This window comes from Triticum dicoccoides, chromosome 4B (assembly GCF_002162155.2).
Source record: "Triticum dicoccoides isolate Atlit2015 ecotype Zavitan chromosome 4B, WEW_v2.0, whole genome shotgun sequence".
Lineage (NCBI taxonomy): Eukaryota > Viridiplantae > Streptophyta > Magnoliopsida > Poales > Poaceae > Triticum > Triticum dicoccoides.
The window spans coordinates 508,004,201-508,024,792 of record NC_041387.1 but is presented as its reverse complement, the minus strand read 5'-3'; the positions used below and the strand labels follow the sequence as shown (position 1 = coordinate 508,024,792).

The 20,592-nt window shown below is 46.0% G+C and overlaps 1 protein-coding gene and 1 non-coding gene across 3 annotated transcripts; both read left to right on the top strand.

Annotated features, from left to right (window-relative positions):
- Positions 1-15,732: 15,732 nt before the first annotated feature.
- LOC119291146 (heat stress transcription factor A-9-like) lies at positions 15,733-19,580 on the top strand. Of its 2 annotated transcripts, XM_037569858.1 has the most exons (4): positions 15,736-16,191; positions 17,426-18,272; positions 18,676-18,734; positions 19,231-19,580. In XM_037569858.1, the coding sequence occupies exons 1-3, from the start codon at positions 15,907-15,909 to the stop codon at positions 18,696-18,698; spliced, it is 1,155 nt and encodes a 384-aa protein (XP_037425755.1). In that variant the 5' UTR covers positions 15,736-15,906; the 3' UTR covers positions 18,699-18,734; positions 19,231-19,580. The 2 variants fall into 2 exon arrangements, with proteins under 2 accessions (XP_037425756.1, XP_037425755.1); XM_037569859.1 differs by lacking the exon at positions 18,676-18,734 and having other exon boundaries at positions 15,733-16,191.
- Positions 19,581-20,002: 422 nt separating this feature from the next.
- Positions 20,003-20,073, top strand: TRNAG-CCC. Its single transcript has one exon. It is a non-coding gene; the product is annotated as a tRNA-Gly (tRNA).
- The last annotated feature ends 519 nt before the right edge of the window (positions 20,074-20,592 follow it).

Sequence of the window (20,592 nt, the reverse complement as noted above, 5' to 3'; positions counted from 1 at the left end):
GGGGGGGCTCGCCGGGGTGAAGGAAGAACCAGCCGCATCAAGGAGGGGGGCTCGCCGGAGAGGTACCCTACTATCTATCTTAGGGTTCAGGGTGGGGGCGTTGGTCACCGGGGGTGGCGGGGCGATGGCGTGGGGATCGCCAGAGAAAAAGCTCAGCATGGGGAGGCTAGAGGGATGGTCGGGGCAGCTGCGGACCAGCGGTGGGGAGTGTTTTCGGGGCGGGTAGGGCGGCGCACCGCTGGCAGCGGGCAGCGGGGGGCTGCTATTTGGCTGGTGGTGGTTGGCGGCTCATGGGGTGGAGGTTGAAGATGAACTGCAGGCCCTTGATTTCGCATCCAACGACTGCAAAATCGACTGACCGGAGAGGAAAAAGTCAGTCGACCGACATGTAGCCTCACCTTGCTAATGCGTTCAGTTTCGACAACAAAATTCAGTTTCGACAGCAAAATTCAGTTTCGACGGTTAAGTTCAGTTTCGACAGTTAAGTTCAGTTTCGATAGTTAAATTCAGTTTCGACAGTTAAGTTCAAAGATGAGCGGCTGATGTATTTTACATCTAGCACTTTGTGGTTATGTATTTTGTGTCATGTATTGGAGATGCTATTAGAATTCCACTTAGGTTAACATTGTCTCTCTTGTCCTGCTTCAGCCTCGGCATCGTACAACTCAGCGGAGCTGCTCCGACGACGAAACCCTCCATCTCCAGACGCCTAAGATCTTCTTCCCCTCCTCCGAAAGCCAAGTCAGCCGGAGCATCCTCACCGGCCAACCCAATCACGCTGAGATCGACATGGCTTCGCCAAAGAGGTTGTACACTTGTTGCATCACTTTTTTACTCGACATGTTATATATATTGTCCACTGAGCACACGTAGTAACGGGAAATATAATTATTTTATCCTACTATATGACAAACAGTGAGGTACCAGGCAACTTAGCTTTCCGTGATGGACTCTCTTGAACGCCATCATTATTTATCTCTACGCGTTTGAGCTGTGCATTTGTCGATGGCCCTGGGAGTTGAGCTAGTAGGGCAGTGGCCTGGGTCCAAAGTAATAGAAGTAGCACAAAAACATTTTTTTAGTGTAGGCTTTTACTTGCTCAAGCCTGCCTACTAGAATCGCCAGTGCTTGAAAGGAAAAGTGTATGAAAAACATAGGATTTGGGAAGTTTCCTATGGTACTACTATTCATGAATTTGGTTCAAAGGAATGGAGCAAAGGAAAACTGTAGGATTTGCTCCTTTAGTGTCCCCTTGAAAGAAAAAACATAGGAATTTTAATTTTCACTTGTCCTCCTTTTCAAATTCCTATTCATGAAGCACAAGACTAAGAGATAGTAGCATAATAGCATTATAACCGTACATTTTCTTGTGGTTTGACTTAATCTCACCATGCTTCTTTGCATCCTGTGATCTTCCAATTGTTGTGAATAAAACACCCAGATTGGCAAAAATCCCATGTTTTTAAATTCTCTGTTTTGCACGTGCATTCCTATCCTATTCCTGTCTATTTGCTATCCCTGCATTGTTGGAATCCTCCAATTCAAATGAGCCCTTACAGAATTACTTCTCTTACAAATAGTTGTCAAAGAAAACCTTGCGTGGTTTGTCCCGCTCCTGCTGCGCCGTCGTCCACCCCAGCTCAGCTGCTCCAATGACAGAAGGGTCCAGCACAGTAGGGATCCGGCCTCCAGACTATCTTTTGTCGCCTTAGATCTTCTTCCCCGCCGTCGGCAGCCATGAAAACTGCATTACCATCATCAAGCGAGCAGATGACCTCGAGGACTACACGGGTCCGCAAGAGCGGTCGCACTCTTTCATGTCTGCTTACGTTATGCATCACTTAATATTACATGCTACTTTATCGTCCTGTTCACCGATTAGACTCTCAGTCAGCTCCAAACTAATGGTCAAACTTGAGTTTTTAAATGGTTGTGGGGTACATATCGGGGCCGCAATCAATAGTATCTATCTACTATCTGGTTAACCTTCGGTGTCTACTATGAGTTTCATGTTGGGTGGGAAACAAACAGTAAAGAAGCCATTATTTGTATTTTTTAACTAAAGCCATTATCTGCCTGCTATTATTGGTTTTGGGTCTATCCACAGGTTGCTACCATCACTATGGATTTCTGCATGCACTCCTTACATAATCTCACTATGTTTTATTCCTATGCATGACAGTTATTGTAAACAATGGAACTGAACATGTAGAGCAAAAGAGACGAGCCTTGTGTGGCAATAAAATTTCATGCAGACGTCGCTCCATGGTAGGCGCAAAGGCAGCCCCCTCCATGCATTTCGGATTGTAATCGAGAGGAAGATATTTGTTCTGAGGGGGATTCAGAAGGAGAAGACAACTTCTATTTACCCCCTGAGGTCTTCCCTCTAACTTGGCATGCTGATGTTGGTTATATCATGAATATGGTGCCTTGCATTGCTTACTTTATACATCAAATATGTCATCTGCTTAGTTTAGACATCCTTTGTGCGAATGCCATCTGTTTAGTTTATTCATCGTTTATGTGAATTATGCAACGCCATCTTGTTTAGCCAGGCATCATATATGTGAATTTTGCAACGCCATCCTGCTTAGCCAGTCATCTTATATGTAAATTATATCAGGCCATCGTTTTTTTCATTACATATTACATTTGTCAACAATGTTAGTACATTCAACTGCTCTTCGTGTGCATCAACCATTTGACACGGTGATGGCAAATTCTGGAGTGAAAACAAGGTCTTCAGAGCAGACTATTCTATCTGACGAAGCGCATATCTCGCTAGTTACGGATAGCTCCTCAGAGGAGGATTTAGAGACAGATGACCAGTCCTATTCCCCCCCCCCCCCCGAGGTGTATGCTCTAACTTGGCAGGGTTATGTTGCTCATATCGTGCGTATGGTGTCTTGCATTGCTATGTCATTTGATTAGTTTATACATGCTTTGTGTGAATGCCACCTGTTCAATGTCTAATTACCATATATGTGAATTATGCATTGCCATCTTGTTGCAAGACATTATATATGTGAATTATACAATGCTATCTTGTTGCAAAGGCATTATATATCTGAATTATGCAATGCCATGCTGTTTAGCCAATCATCATGTATGTGAATTATATCATGCTATCATTTTTTTGTATTACATGTTCCATTTGTCGACAACGTTTGCATATTCAACTACTCTTCCTGTGCATCAGCCATTTGAAGTGGTGATGGAAGTATCTGGAGTGAAAACAAGGTACTCAGAGCAGACAATGCTACCTGCTAAAGCAGACATCTTGCTGGTTACAGAGAGCTCCTTAGAGGAGGATTCAGAGACTGATGACCAATCCTATTTCCCCCTGAGGTCTATGCTCAAACTTGGCAGGCTTATATTACCAATGCCATGCATGTTGTCTTGCATTGCTTAGTTTTTACATCATATATGGATTGCCATCTGCTTACTTGCTTACTATATAAATCATATATTTGAATTATATCATGCCATCATGTTTACATAGTACATACACATCATCTATCTGAATTATGGCATGGCAACCCATTTAATAAAGACATCATATAGTTATGTCATCTCATCTTGTTTAGTGTTTACAGTCATCATATTTTGAATTATGGCATTCTATCCATGAATGTATGTGAATTATGCCATGCCAACCTATTTAATAAACACATTATATAGTTATATCATGTCATCATGTTTACATAGTCATCATATTTTGAACTATGTCTTTCCATCTTTTTTAGTTAGCCATCATAATGTGAAATTGTGTCATGCTATCCTGTTTAGTTAGCCATCATATATGTGAAATTGTGTCATGCTATCATGTTTGGTCAGACAACATAAATATGAATTATTTCATGCCCTCTTTTATTCCCCACTATCCATTGCACCTGTCTATCATACAATGTCTATACTTTCAATTACTTTTCTTGTTTATCAGCCATTTGAATTGGAGAGGGTGATGGCAGTATCTAAGGGAGTAACAACAGGGTCTTCAAAAAAGATAGTGCTACCAGTTGATGCAGATAGAACCACGGTTGTACTTGCCCAAGGACCAGATCCACCACACATAACCCAGACTCTCGCAGATTGTACCCCTACCCAGTTGGACAGAGAACCAGCTACACCCCTTCTAACCCCAACCCCGGCAGATAGTAACCCAGTTCCGGTTGACACAGCACCGTCTCCACCACAGAGCACCCAAACACGAGTAGTTAGTAAGGGAACTGCAGTGCCCAAAGCACGAGGACCACCACTCAGAATCCCAACTCAACGCTTAAAGGAGAAGAAGATTTGTTCTCAGATCAGGTTTTGTAGCTATGGTTCATACTCATTTGCTCTTGCATTACTGTATTTACTCATACCAACTATTTTCAAATTTGAAGGATGGAATTGAAACTCCAATGGCGCAACGGGTATGTTTTAAACCTGTTTCTTTAACTAGTTTGCTATTGTAACCTGCTCTATGTTGATTTCAGTTTCAATTGAATAAACAGTTATGTTCTCATGTCATGCACATTAAAAGTGTTGTTATTGCTCTATAGTTTCCCACACTTATATTATGTCTATTCTGCTTTGTTTTGAACAAATATTATTTGAACTGTGTCTCTATCTTGATTTGGCAACAAAAACGAGAATGATATAGACCATAAAGTGACCATGGTACATAGATATATGTTTGTTTCATGCTGTTATCCTGTCCACTTTACTACTGAACTCATTTACCAAAATGAGTTTCATATACAACATGGTAAACCTGTGATGTGTCTGCTTGTTTCTCGTTTAGAATGCGGACACAATATTGGAGAACAGTACCGCGTTATGCAATGGTAAAGGAAGTAATGCAGATAAGGTTCAAGATAGTGAGACATCCCTATTGGTCTCCAAGAAAGCTGATAAAAACTATCTTGACAACAGTGAGAGAACCCAAAAGTCATGTCTTGATGTAGTGTTCGACTTACTGGCCACTACTGCTGGCACAAGCTCTTCAAACTCGCTGCCTGAATCAGTTCGTCTTCTTGAGTCTCAACTTCAAGTTGAAAGACATCGATCAGATGTGATGCGACAGGAAGCTGAAGGACTGAGGAAGTCCTTGCAGAATTCAGATGCATATTTCCTGGTGCAATAGCAAGCGCTGGAGGATTTAAGCGCCAAACAAGAGAAAGTTAATAAGCTTGCTAAGCATATTGCCAGCATTATGGGTACCCAGGATATTGTTTCTTGAGATCTTCTGAAGTGGTTTCAGTTCTGGATTTGTTTTGCTACGGCGCTTATTTGCGCTAGTCGCCAACTTTGACAACCAGTGTATATGATATGCTGCTTTGTTCCCTATATTTGCATTGGTGGCGAACTTTGATGCCCAGTGGATGTAATATGTGTAATAGTCGTGATAGCCTAGCATTAGTTGCTTGCTTATTTATTTCCTTGTTGTCTTGTTTATTTGTTTGCTTAGTCATTGCAGTTCTTTTTCCGCGGTTTGCTAGTGGCTGCAATAACCTATTTTTTAAAACTAGGCCACAATAACCATGGGCTAATATTTACTATAGTGACACTAGGCCTCCTACGGGCCGTAGAAACAATGGGCCTTCTATGGGCCGTAGAAACAATGGGCCTTCTATGGGCCGTACCATCAATGGGCCTTATACGAGACGTATGATTGATTGCCAAACATGGGCCAAACAGACCGCATTATGGCCATAAATGGGCTAGAGTTGGAATCGTCCGTTCATGGGCCGACCATAACGGGCCATCGTTAATAGGCTGTATTTGATGACGCTATAAAAACAGCCCAACGTATTAACGGACCACAAACGGGCCGACTGTAACCACGGGCTGAATTTGGCCCACAAGCAGAAAATGACAGTAACGGGCTGTAAGTAAATGAATGCTGGAAATGAGCCCAAGAATAAATGGGCTCTGAGAAGGTCGAAAGATAACATGGGCTGGAAACGGCCCAACGGAATAACGGGTCGTTGATGGGTATAAAGCGATACACTGGTCATTACGGCAGCACGGGCCGTTAATAGGTGTAAAGTGATACACTGTTCATTACGAGCCAGTTTCACCACGGACCGTTAATGGGCCAAGAGTTACAAAGGGCCTCATATGGGCCGAAAGACGTCATAGGCCATACATGGGCCAGAAGTGAAAACGGGCTGGAATCATATTGGATGGACCAAATGACTACTGGCTAATTCGGATAGGGCGTAACGGGCCTTGGGTTAGCGGGCTGTAAATGGGCTATATGCGAACAGGCCGTTAACAGGCTTTCCATGGGCTGGCCCGCCACCTTTTGACCAAGTCAAACTGACCGGCCTTTTCGCAGGAATGGGCCTTTGTTGGGTCGTGCCATGTGTCGACGTATCATAGGTGCCTTCTGTCCAATGAGTGGATGACATCCATCCCAACGATGAGCCAACACGTGTTTCCTCCAGCCAATGATGATTTTACACGTGGAAAATCCCCATTGGTCGGGCCTGTTAACGGGTTATCGGATCCAAAACCCGACCCGATAGCTTAAGGGCGTTCTATTACGATGGATGCCATGTGTCGGTCACCCTTGACGAAAGCACTTATGTGACACACGATTTATCGTCATGGAAGTGGACACTTCCGTGATGATAATTTTGGTAAAGTCATGGAACACTTCTACGACAGCACATGTATGACTATCTTGATTCTGTCATAAAATCATCATGGATGTACATGCATGACAAAAAACGCGACCTACTGTGACAAACATGTATCATCACGGAAGTGTATTTTTTTGTAGTGGTAGCAAGTAACAAAAGTGAGCGAAAACGGTATTGCAATGCTTTAAAACAAGGTCTAGGGTTCATACTTTCACTAGTGCAAGTTCTCTCAATAATGATAACATAATTAGATCATATAACAATCCTCAACATGCAACAAAGAGTCACTCCAAAGTCACTAACAGCAGAGAACAAACGAAGAAATTATTGTAGGGTACGAAACCACCTCAAAGTTATTCTTTCTGATCGATCTATTGGGCTATTCCTATAATTATCACAAAAGCCCTAGAGTTCGTACTAAAATAACAGCTTAAGACACACATCAACCAAAACCCTAATGTCACCTAGACACTCATATGTCACCACAAGTATCCGCGGGTTTGATTATACGATATGCATCACACAATCTCAGATTCATCTATTCAAACCAACACAAAGAACTTAAAAGAGTGCCCCAAAGTTTCTATCGGAGAATCAAGACGAAAATGTGTGCCAACCCCTATGCATAAGTTCACAAGGTCACCGAACCCGCAAGTTGATCACCAAAACATACATCAAGTAGATCACGTGAATATCCCATTGTCACCACAAATAAGCACATGCAAGACATACATCAAGTGTTCTCAAATCCTTAAAGACTCAATCCGGTAAGATAACTTCAAAGGAAAACTCAATCCATTACAAGAAGGTAGAGGGGGAGAAACATCATAAGATCCAACTATAATATCAAAGCTTGCGGTACATCAAGATCGTGCCATATCAAGAATACGAGAGAGAGAGAGAGAGAGAGAAAGAGAGAGAGAGAGAGAGAGAGAGAGAGAGAGAGAGAGAGATCAAACACATAGCTACTAGTACATACCCTCAGCCCTGAGGGTGAACTACTCCCTCCTCATCATGGAGAGCGCCGGGATGATGAAGATGGCCACCGGTGATGGATCCCCCCTCCGACAGGGTGCCGGAACAGGGTCCTGATTGGTTTTTGGTGGCTATAGAGGCTTGCGACGGCGGAACTCCCAATCTTGGTTTCTTTTCAGGGGTTTCTGTATTTATAGGAATTTTTGGCATCGGTTTCACGTCAGGGGGGTCTCCGAGTCAGCCACGAGGTAGGGGGCGCTCCCAGGGGGGTAGGGCGCACCCTCCACCCTCGTGGCGGCCTCGGGACTCTTATGGTCCATCTCCGATGCTTCGTGGGCTTCTTCTGGTCCAAAAAAAATCACCGGGAAATTTTCAGCTCGTTTGGACCCCGTTTGATATTCCTTTTCTGTAAATCTCAAAAACAAGGAAAAAACAGAAACTGGCACTGGGCTCTAGGTTAATAGGTTAGTCCCGAAAATCATATAAAGTAGGATATAAATGCATATAAAACATCCAAGATAGATAATATAATAGCATGGAACAATAAAAAATTATAGATACGTTGGAGACGTATCAAGCACGGTGGTGATTAAATTTTGAAGAAATACTTAAACTCTCATGCTTCACTTATATTATTTTGTGAGTTGATGTGATTATGTTTTAAAGAAATGCACTCTCATTGCTTGACTTATATTATTTTGAGAGCTGATACATGATTTTTTTGAAGAAATATTTTTGCTCTCGTTGCTTCACTTAAACATTTTTTGAGAGTTGATAATAGCAATGGTAATTTGCATGAGATATGAATTTGGTCTCAAAGTGATGAATATTCAAGAGAGATATAATAAAAACTTCCATGAAGATCATTGGATATTATAAACTTGATTCTTTGCTCTCTTGCTCGCCTTGCCTGGCCGGGGCCAAGACGGCGCGCGTGTGCTACATGCGCGTGAATGGTTCACCAAAATCTGGTCCATTGCCTCGCTGGGGTGCAACTTCCTTTTGCCGTTTTATTTTTTTATGCCCATAATACCGCTTCTGGTGATATTACATATACTGTTACCACCCGCAGCCAAAGACATATAAAAAATACCTAGAGTTTTGCCTCATCTCACAACTTGTGTCGCCACCGTAGTCTATTCCATTCCGAACGCCGATGTGCATCGGCATGCGGGAGAGCAGGTCTTGGAAGCGTTCGTCCTTACGATCCTGCACTGGGAGAGGACGAATTGGGTTTTTGGGAAGCACTGTACGCGACTGCTCAAGTTCATCATCATCCGGTCGATTTCCGTCCAAGTGAGGCGGTGCTACTCATTGTCATCTCCAGCGCTGTCAGCAACAGATCGTCATCAACATCGTCATTAACAATGTCGCTCCTGCTGCATCTAACAAAGGGGACAAGATGTCCATTGAGATATGTTCATGTCTCTATTTTTAGTTGATGTTACATGTGCAATGTTGTTGTGCATGTTTTCGTGTTCATCCAGTATGCTAGATGGTTGCATGCTATTTCCTGTTCTAGTCGTGCATTATTTACTGCAATTAATCATGAATTTGTCTATTATTGTCAACATGTTGTTGTGAGGGATGTGGCTATTTACGGGGAGGGTTCTATGACATGAGTGGTGTTGCCTGCGAGGGAACTTTGTTTTAACATAGTATAATCAAAGTCGCTCACATACACGAGCATACACCCACCCCTATGAACGCACACACGCATACCCCACCCTAGGATTTCGAGAAGAAGATGCCATTCGTTTGATGAGAAATAAAAAAGAATATCAAGAATTCGCGTGGCTGAAGCTGAAGCAGCTACTTTCGAAGTAACAGAAAGATAAGCAACGACTGGAGTCGGGGAGTCCGAGTCGAAAAGAGGATTCCTCGCTTCTTTCTCTCATGCAAAACCGTGCATAAGACTTTCATCTCGCATGGCTCCTAAGTGATAAAAGAAAGAACTCGCCTTCTCTATTTTTTGATTACCTTCCTCGCGTATGTATAAGACCGAATCCATTCTTATGAGCAGCTCCAAAAGACTGAGCCACATGAACGTATCCTCCCACACTGAAGGAACATCGCCGGAAGGCTGAAATAAATCTAGGAATAATGCGAACTGTGCTTCTAACCATCTAATCACAGATCGGTTCATGCTTGCAAGAGAAGTGAGACGTGAGATGGTGAGCATTAGAGCATCTCCAACAGCTGTGCGACGCACCGCGCGCTAAAAACTTATTTACCGCGCGCCGTTTGCCTGCTTTGGCGCGGCCAGCAGCGCTGACTCCAGCAGCGGCGTGAAAATTGAGCGCGCGCGCGTAGCTCCAGCGGCGGTACAAAAAGGCAGCGCGCGCTATACATTGCGTACATTTTTTTAATAAAACAAAAATAGTTCATAGATAAAATTCATAGCTAAAAAAACGATACATAGATATTTTACATAGTTCCATAGCTAGATAGAAAGAAACTACTAGATAGTGCAACTACAACCTACTCCCAGTCGACGGCACCATCATCATCATCACCATCCTCGCTGCTGTCGTCCGATGTATCGAGCCATATGTCCGTCCAACGATCATCGCCAGACGTAAAGATCGTCTACCCACCATTCTCAACGATTTCGCACTGCGATATCGCCAGGGCCTTTCGCCGACGCCTGTCCAACCGTCGGTCGTGGCACCTTTGCTCCTCCTCCTCGCGGCGCCTTGCCCAGTAGGTTTGCTCGTAGGTGGCGTCCTCCGGGTGGCACCGGCGCCACTCCTCCATGACCCGCTCGTCCTCCTGGGCAATGAGGAGGCAGCGCTGCCGCTCGGTGTGCTCCGCACGGTCTTCTGCCATGTTAAGACGAGGCGACGGGGCACGGTCCAGCGCCTGCTGGAGCGTGTAGACGTCCTGGAAGTTCATCTGCGCGCGCGGCCTCTCTAGGCGCCACACCGCCGCGTCGTACGCGCGGGCGGCCTCGCGCGCCGTCCCGAAGGTGCCGAGGCCGAGCCGAAGTCCGCCGGACCGTATCTCGGAGTAGAAACCGCCGTTGGGGCGCTGGCGGACGCCGCGGTAGCCCGACGCTGATTGGCGGCGCGGCGGCATGGTGGCGCGTCGGTCGCGGGGCGCTGGAATGGTGGGGGTGTGCGTGGCAGCGGAAGCAACAAGGAAGCGGTGGAGGCGCGCGTGGCAGCAGAAGAGGAATGGAAGTGTGTGGAATAGGCGCGTGGCGAGCGCCGCAATTTAAAGGCTCGCCGGAAGCGGTATGCCAAAAATAGCGCGCGAGCTGCCGCCTTTTCCCGCACGCGCGCAAACTGTTCCCGCGCGCGCGAGTTTCCAGCCACCGCTGGAGCGCGTCGAAACGTCCCGCGCGCGCCTTTTCGGGCGGTTGTTGGAGATGCTCTTAGACTCTCGGTGAGCAGGTTGATTCTTTATGATGTTGATATTTTTTCGCCAGAATCAGTCTGTTGACGCCTAGTGTCCTGCAAGTATTCGCCCGGTGCAAGCCTCCATGTTGATCAGGCCCATCTAATGTTGGACTGGACTGAACAAGCTCCTGGTCCTTGCGGTGTGTGCAAACGAGTCTATACTTCTATACTACTATTAAACAATCAAACAAGAACTTTTTTAAGCACACCCCACAAAGTATACACAGATCCAATACCACCACACGATTAGACCCACTAAAATCAATCTAACGGTTAGACTTAACCTAACCCATTTTCTGTGTGCACTTAGCAATTTACATTGACTGACCGTACTCCATCGTGGAGGAAAATATGAAACTCCACGCCTGGGAAATTAGGAAACTAATAATCACAGGTGCATCACATTCTAGGAAAGTAAATCAGAGTGCATCCATCCTATTAGGAAATTAACCTCAGACAAATCCATCATATTAAAAAACTTATCTCGGACGCATCCATCCTATTAGGAAGCTAATCGCGAGCCGCCTGCCGCCATCATGCACATCAGTCGGATTTATTTTGTTTCACGACAGAGAAATCATATACCTTTCACTATTTTGCCACATATATTTATTCTTATATACTTGTGCAGTTTCAAATGATCCAACATATCTGCAGTCATCAAACTTGAAGACATACTGTTTAAGGCCTTATTTGCACCGCCTCTCTTTCTTTGTCTGCGCGCCTAACATAGGAGGGGGGGAAACGATGGCTCTCGCGTCCGCGCTCGTGGCCGCGTGAGCACGCCGCGGCCGCCGCCGGCCGGATCTCCTTGCTCCGACCTCCCCCGCTTCTGCTGCGCCCGGATGCAGCCTCAGCCCGAGCTGCTCTCCCTCTCCCTCCCGCAAGGACAAGCAGGTGTGCAAGATGAGCTTCCCCGACCTCGCCCCGCCCCTCCCGTCCTCACCGCCAACAACTCCGTCGGCCTCCTCGCCGCCGCCACCCGTCCCGGCCAGCGTGCTTTCACCACCTCCAGTCGGGCTGCCTGTTGGCTGCAAGTCGTGCGTCGTTCGGCCGGCAGCCCCGTCCGCTGCTCGATCCGATCCGGATTGGGAGCTCCTACCCGCTCTGCCGCAGCCGTCGCTGGGCCACCCCGGCCAGGTTGGTGGAGTGTCCGTGGAGGTGCCAGAGGTGCCCCCAGGCAAGCTGCCAGCTTCCGCATCCGCGAGGCTCCCTGCTCCGGCCTCGCCCGTCGTCTCCACCGCCAGGCTGGCTGTGGCTGCGCTGGCCTCCCGCAAGGCTGACCCGGCCATAGGTGGGCGGATGGCCGGCGCGGGCGCCACCCCCGCTCCCCTTGCTGGCGTCTCCTCCGGCCAGCTGCCGTCGTCCCCGACGTCAACGCCGTCATCCTTGCGGGGGCCAGATCAGGCGGATCCATCACCGACAGGTCTTTCATGCACCATCCCGGAGGCTTCTCCCGTGCGTCCTGGTTGGGGGGACTGGCTTGGATGTTTCAGAGAGAAGACGACGCCCGCAGATCCCATATGTTGCGCCCCAACAGCTCGTGGGGAAACGTTGGAAGGCTGGCACCTTGTCACCGAGCGCCGTCGTTTGCCATCTTCTCGGGCCTTTTGTCAGCCCGCTTTCAATGCCCGGCCGGCTCCTCCGTCGTGGTTGAAGGATCGATGTTTTCGGTGCCTCTCCAAAGGTCATCATGCCCACTCTTGGAGGGACCCAATTCGGTGCAGAAGCTGCCTCTATTTCGGCCACACTGCTCGCTTCTGTCATGCAAAGAACACCAGCCACCAGTCTACGCCGCTTTGACGTACTGCTCCGTCGCCCTCCCAAGTGCCTGCTCCTGCCAAGGATGTTACCATGGTAGAGGTGCCGCTGCAGTCTGTCCTCGCGGAGCAGGCTGAGCTGCAAGACTGCCTGATGAGAGTCGCGAGTTTTTTGGCGAGAGCTGAGGCGGTTCTGTGCAGGCTCACAATCATGCCAGATTTGCCTCCGTTGGCCGAGATCCAGGTTGATTCCAAGGGCGAGGGTGAAACAGACCCCTATGGTTGTTTCTCTCCTCGTGATAGGCACATCGCCGTGGTCGTCACTCCAGTGATGCAAATTATGCCTGGGCTGCAGGAGCTATGTGAGGCACCATCTCCGCCTTTGTCGATGGTGCTTCCAAAGGAGATGGGCTTGGTGATGCCCATGATGCCATCTTTGCCAATGTTGGCGGCAAGCCCGCCATCCGTCGTTGTGGACAATGAGGGTCATGATTCGCCTCTGTTATGTGTGCATCTGGAGACGCCTGAGTCCATCGCGTCGGTGGTACCTGTGGTTGATGATGTTGAAGCAGTCGGTGTGTTGCCGCCTGGTCCTTTGGAGCCTAGCCAGCCGCTTGCCTTTGTGGATCATGGAGTTTCTGATGCTTCAGTCACCCAGTCGCGGGTGTCAGTTGGGCGGGTTTCTGTGCGTGACAAGGTCAACGAGATTCTCTTCGAGTTGGAGATTCACAGCTTGCTCGCACGTTTGGAGAGGGCTAGCCCTGGATCTGGCAAGAAGATTGTGGAGGAGGCTCTCAAGAGCAAGAGCAAGAAGAGTAGCGCCACAGAAAAGGCGTCCGCAGCTGCTTGATGGTTGGTCACCAGTCTCTTAGGTTGTCCTTATGGCTTGGCTTATCTCCGTGGATTTGGTGGTACCTGTGGTCTTCGTTGAGGGCTTCTTTGCGATGCCGCAGTGTGGGGACTGGTGGTCGTTATGTGTTGGGTATGATTGTCGGGTCGATCATGTGCTTATGGGGTTGCATTCTCTGTGAGTAGTCCGCACGTGATCTGTTTGTATCGGTTTTCGCCCAGTTTTCCGTAAATTAACTGGGCAATTCTCTTCTCCTTAATTAATCGATAAGGCAAATCTTTTGCCTCTGTTTCAAATAATAATAATAATAATAATAGTAATAATAATAATAATAATAATAATAATGAATAACTCTTTCTGGATCAGGCATTACACTGTTACAAATGTATGCTGAAGCTACCCCTTATGACAAGGAAAAAAAGGATGAATGCTTTCTATCTTCACGAGATTTGTAGCATGTTCCAAATTGTTGGCTCTTTCTTATTTGAGGATTCATCATATTTTTTGTAATTTAGAAGCTGACCTGAAAGCTTGATAAGGTTAAGCTTGACAAATACTCTGGAATATTGTTCCTTCCATCTTTTTTTTCTTTCTAACCCATTTCAGTTTCTATACGCACAGAGCGTCTTACGTCATTGTAAGTTAGTATGGTTGCCAACGCATAAACACATACAAAAACGGATAAATACTTTCTATCATGATAATTATTGGATTTCTTTTAGCCTTTTTACATTTCAGTTAGTTCTTGTAAATCATCTTTATTTTATATAGAATTCGTTGTAGTCACATATCATCTTCTATTTCCTATTATCCATAGTAGGTAGCTATATAATTTTGGCAATCCACACAACCATAAAATATATATAATTTGATCCAAATTAGTCAAGTATATATTTTGCTACGGAGATTAGTAGAATAAAATAAGATTCGAGAATTAAGCATCTTGAACAATATAATTGCACCGTAAGGCAGTTTATACTTTTTTTTCTTGGCTACACTCGAAGAGAAGACTACACTACAAGCCTATATTACCGCATTAATAAATAATTACTGATTTTATTTAAATAAGAATATTTTCCTGCGGTTACTATATGAAGCAACATAACCACTGTCGTGTCTCACTTTTGAAAATACAATTTGAGCGACATCAAACATTGTGTATCCATTTGATTTATATTTTTAAAAACATTTATTTTTTATATTATGTGAATCTCATCCGATTTACGTTTGAGACGTGCGTTGCACGTGCATGCTTACTAGTTTGACAAGTGTAATTCCAGTCCAAGTCCGACGACAGCAATGACGTTGGTGACTTGGCGACTGCGACACTCTCGTACTCGCCATCTGGCCCATCGTTCCAGGGCCACGTATCAGTCTCTCCGTGTGGATTCTCCATTCGTCTTTTTCTTTGAGAGGTTCTTCGAATGCAGCGCTGCTTCCCAGCCCCCACCGGCCCCGCCATGCCATCGAGCGGGACGCGACGCAACCACGCTGGCTCTTGCGCCCCACAGAAAAAGTCGCAAAATGTGGAAAACGCTCGCCGCACAGAAAATTGCCATGGCGTAACCCTCACACACCGACACATGGGGCCCGACGCCTTCAGGCCCACAAGTCATCGTCGAATAAAAACACGGGAGCGCAGCTGTAAGGGCATGTACAATGGAGGCTATACCATACTGCTGCCCCATGATCCACGTACTCAAAATTGTACGAAGCAGTTGCTAAAAATTTCATCCACCCAATGCATCCATTGCCTCATCGGGCCCACACTTTTCCTCAACCTAATTTTTCTTCAATCTCCAGTATGCACCCCTCTCCTTGCTTTGCCCCACCTTTTGTGCTTTTGCCAGGGAAGAACTCGGTTCCTCTGCAAGATCCCACTTTGCTTTTGAAGCAACAGGTTGGGCTGATTTGGCGCATCAAAGATGACATAAAGAGCTAGGGTAGCTGTCCAGGGTGGAGCATTGGCCATGCCCTAAAACCAACGAATACGTTATTCCAAAGCAATTTCCGGGCACGCGCCTTGCGTGATCTGACGCACGCACAAATATCGCCGACCCTACCACATTTTTTTTCGTTTTGAACTTCCATAGATTTCTTTCTTAATCCTGAACCTGAAGGCAGGCAGCCCAAACACGAACAAGTCGCAGACCCCCCCAACCCAAAAATTCCCCAAAATCATCCGAACCCAAACCGAAATCCCCACACCGATACGCCTTCCTCCTCCCGTCTCGCCGCCCTCATCAATCTCGAACGAAGCTAGGGTTTCCGCTCCCCGCACCGCCATGGGCTCCAGCAAAGGCTCGCCCCCGCCCTCCGGCGCCGGCCCCTCGTCTGCCGGGAATGCCCCCGCGCCGGTGGGTCCGGCGCCGAGGCCGCCGGAGGTGGCGCCGTTCCTCACCAAGGTGTACGACATGGTGTCGGACGCGGCGACCGACAAGGTCATGTCGTGGACCGACACCGGCAACAGCTTCGTGATCTGGGACGCGCACGCCTTCGAGCGCGACCTGCTCAGCCGCCACTTCAAGCACCGCAACTTCAGCAGCTTCATACGCCAGCTCAACACCTATGTGAGATTCCCTCAGCCTCCTCGCTCGTTTCCGGTGCGAGCCGGGTTTTTTTTTTGCGTGTGATTTTGAGTTGAATTGGATGCAATTGCTATCGCGGAGCATATGTTTCCTTTATTATAATTTCGTAATGTGCTATTGCGGCTAATTGCGAATTTAGTCCAAGTTAAATGTCTGGAGTAGCTCTCGGTGTAGCTTAGACAAACCTGTGCTTTAATGCGTGATCATTTTCGCTTGAATCCAGTTTGTTACAGGCTGTTGCTTTGTTCAATTTGTGCTTGTTGCGCTGAGAACTTGTGGCAATACAATTTCGATTGGGTAATATGCGGACTTACCATTCCGGGTTAAAGCATTTGTTCCAAATCTGTCCATGCTTTGGTATCCAGTAGTAAAAATGCTTTTAGCAGTCTTCTTTATATATATGAAATATAATTGTGCGTGTGGCCAATGGAATTTTGTGGATCTGATCAAAATAACTACCGCTCGTAGCAGTTCTGCTGAACATGCCTTGAGTTCTATTGGCATGGAATGCATGCTATTGAAACTCCTTTCTATATTTTGGATTCTGCATATTTGGCATCTACCAAACTTTATTTATGGTAGGAGTACAAAAGAATGAAGCTACTTAATGTAGTGTCTTCGCTTCATGCTTAACTTAATAGTATCCTGACTGTTGTGTTTTTGAATGAAATCAAATAAATGTTTCGTCTGCATTGACATAATATCTAATCTTCTGCGTGAGCATTTCTTTTATGCTGGTTGGAACTTTGTTTTACCTACCCAAATATATTTGATGAATGATGCTGTGCTTTTGATGAGTGTCTATCAGTATCCAGAGTCTCGAGCCAGATTCTTGCAGTCAGGGATTCAATACTTGTCAGCTTCTCCTTCCAATTTTTATACTGTTTCTTTCATGTCCATGTGCTGAATACAAGAGCAGACGGATTTTTTCTCACTGGATTGTATACATGCTCTTAAAGATTTTGTTGTGACCACATGAATTGCTGCTCTTGGCTCCATATACTTTTGGTAAAACTTCCTCATGAAGCATGTAACTTTCAACACTGCAATGAAATCAGTGGTAGCATAATGACCTGTTATTTACTCTAGAGAAAACCTTGCATAAATTGCGCTGTTTTTTTGGATGCTCTCTATGCTCTCTATGTTCTCTATCTTCAGTTTTAAGCATTCTAAGATATCTTATTTGGTGAACTTATCCATGCTTCTTGTTATCTAGGGATTTCGTAAAGTTGACCCTGATAGATGGGAGTGGGCCAACGAGGGGTTCCTTAGGGGCCAAAAGCATCTTCTGAAAATCATTAAGAGAAAGAAGAGACCTCAGGAAGCAGGTCGTGAGTTGGAGAAGGCACCTGTCAAAGCTGCACCTGGTACTGAAAATATTGAAATAGGAAGATATGGCGGGCTTGTAAAGGAGGTGGAAACCCTTAAGAGGGATAAAGCTCTTCTCATGAAGCAGCTTGTGGATCTCAGGCTCTACCAGCAAAGCTCTAACCTTGAAGTCCAGAGTTTGATTCAGCGCCTTCAAGTAATGGAACAGAACCAGAAGCAGATGATGGCACTTCTAGCAATCGTTGTCCAGAACCCTAGTCTTCTCAACCAGCTTGTGCAGCAGCAGCAGCAGCAGCGCAGGAATAACTGCGTTTATGAGGATGGAAACAAGAAAAGGAGGTTCCCTGCTCTAGAGCAGGGTCCAGTAACTGATCATGAGACTTCTGGCGCAGGGGCCGAAATCATTCAGTATCGGCCTCCTGTCCCTGAAACTTCTAGCCAAGTAATAGCAGACGAAGCATTTTTGTCGGCCACTGCACAACCAATCTCTAGTCCTGCACTTAACATGCCCATGGACATTGACACTCAAACGACCTCGGACAACCTCAACACACAAGGTTCATCTGGGGACATTTTTGCTGACATGCCTGCTCTACCAGACTTTGAAGACATGCATCTGTGGTTTAACGAAGACGGGGAACCTACTTTAACTATTCAAGATTATGATGAGTCTCCCCAGTCAGGGCAGGACTGTCAGATGGAAGCACAGCATAACTACAATTACCCTCAACATGGTATTCTCTAGTTTGATGTACGCCGAATGTTTGTGTTGTTCTTTTTCTGCAAATCGTGCAGACTGTATTTTATGTAGCTGCCAATTTCGTATGTCCAATGACACACTATGCACTTCATGTGCACAAGTGGAGTTCAGATTAGTAGGATTTTGCAAAGTTTATACCATGCCTTCTCCTTCCCGTGATGTCAGGGAAATGAATTTTATTTCTGTCTGTTTAATACTCCCTCCGTCCGGAAGTACTTGTCATTGAAATGGATGTATCTACATGTATTTTAGTTCTATATACATCTATTTTCATCCATTTTGATGACAAGTAATTCGGGCGGAGGGAGTATGTTGTTATGATGTTCTGTTACTATCTCAGTGATTCTATACAAATCTGACTCACTCTCTTATTTCAGTTGATGCCATAACTGAAGCATAGGTGGTGGTCTAGGAGCACATTGGGCAGCAACATTAGGTTCGCAAGGGTCCATAAAAAGATCACCATTATGTTCTATTTACTGAAAGTTACTTCGTATTTGATAAACAGAACAAAATGTAGCTGTGTACTTTAGCAGTCACCAATGTCATCAAAATATAATCATGTTCAATTTGATAATCTTTGTCAACAAGCACAAAACAGGATGCATGCAGGAAAAAAAAGCAGCGGCATTTAGATGTCTCACTAGATATTCAAATACTTAGACGTGTGATAGAACTTTAGCATGATTCTGTTGCAATAGTATTCAAATATTTAGATGTGATAGAACTTTAGCATGATTCTGTTGCAATAGTATTAGGTTGCTGCCCTTCATGTTGCTGCCCTTCTTGGTTGATATGAATGTCATTTTGCTCTAGTAGGCGCTAGGTTCAGTTCGATGCTAACTAATTTTACAAAGATGAGTCAGCAGGAATCATTTTGCTGTAGGGCTTTGTTGGTTGTTCTCCTACTGATTCAGTTGCCTTTTTTTCAGCTTCTGGGTGATCAAAGTATGAAGGCATGGTGATGCGTGAGGTGGGCGCCATTGGCAGCGAAAACAACAGTTGTGCTCAGAGTTGTGAGAGTGTCGTATAGCAATGCTCGAAAAACATTAACCGTCGTTGACCATACAGGATTATTTTGTTGTTTTTTCGGGCATAGGACAGGGATTTTTGCGCTACCCTACTCCTCGTCCTTGCAGTAGAATAGCCAGCAACATGAAATTCACTCTGTATATGCTGTTGTGTTCTGTAAATGTCAACCTGTTCTGTACATTCTGTGAATTTCCAGCGAAAATGTAACGTTCCATTGACATTTGTGAAGCGGTTTTCTAGTACGCCTTTATGTATGGCCAGGGTGCATGGACGGGAGGCTAATTGCGAGAACCATGCACACGGACACCCGTTTTTGCTCCCGGACATGAACTATTCCATATGCACTGCAAGCATTGTCTTTTTTTTTTCCGAGAAAACAGCGGGAGCTCTGCCTTTGCATTAAGAAGAAAAGAATTGACCAGTTTATAAAGAAAACTGGCCGAAAACCACACTGCAAGCATTGTCAACATAAGAACCGGATTTGTTCGTGGACATGAACAATTTTATATACATTGCGAGCATTGTCAATATAAAACCGTATTTGTTCCCAGACATAAACAATTTACTCTACAGCTTCCTGCTGTGTAGAGAATACTATCTTAGTTTATACTTATGGTGGTGCGATATGTCAAGTTCTATTATAAATCCCATAGGAAGCATCTTGGCATGAAAGCGCATCTGGTGTAGTGGTATCATAGTACCCTCCCACGGTACTGACCAGGGTTCGATTCCCTGGATGCGCACTCAACTTTTGAAGCTTCGGTTTTTGCAAATCTATTACACTGCGTTTGGATGTCTGTATTGCAGCCTTGAATTGGATTTGGTATTCCCGAACCGTCCATTCAGCTGTTTGGGTGCGCACTGAAACATCGAATGGAGATGAGGCCAAATACAGCGCTGTTTTCGCTCTCACGCGCGCTCCCCTCTCACAATACAGACCCTTCCGGCTCCGATTTCGCTGGATTTGCACTCACCCGCAAAACATACCGCTTCGGCCCCTCTCTTTCCCCCCGCGACCAGAAAAAGAAAACAGAGGCGGAGCGAAGAAGCTCTAGCGGCACCGCGTCATGCTCCTCTGCGCATGGCTACTCCCGCATCCCGGCGACGTAGCAGCAACCGCGGCGTTCCTCGCGGCGGTGGCGTCTGGATCCTCTCCATAGAGCGTGGCCGACCTTCTCAGCCATTACTTCCGGCGGTGGCGGCCACCACGACATCGCGGAGTGGCGGGTGGCGGTGGCGGCGACAGCGGCCCAGAGCCAGCG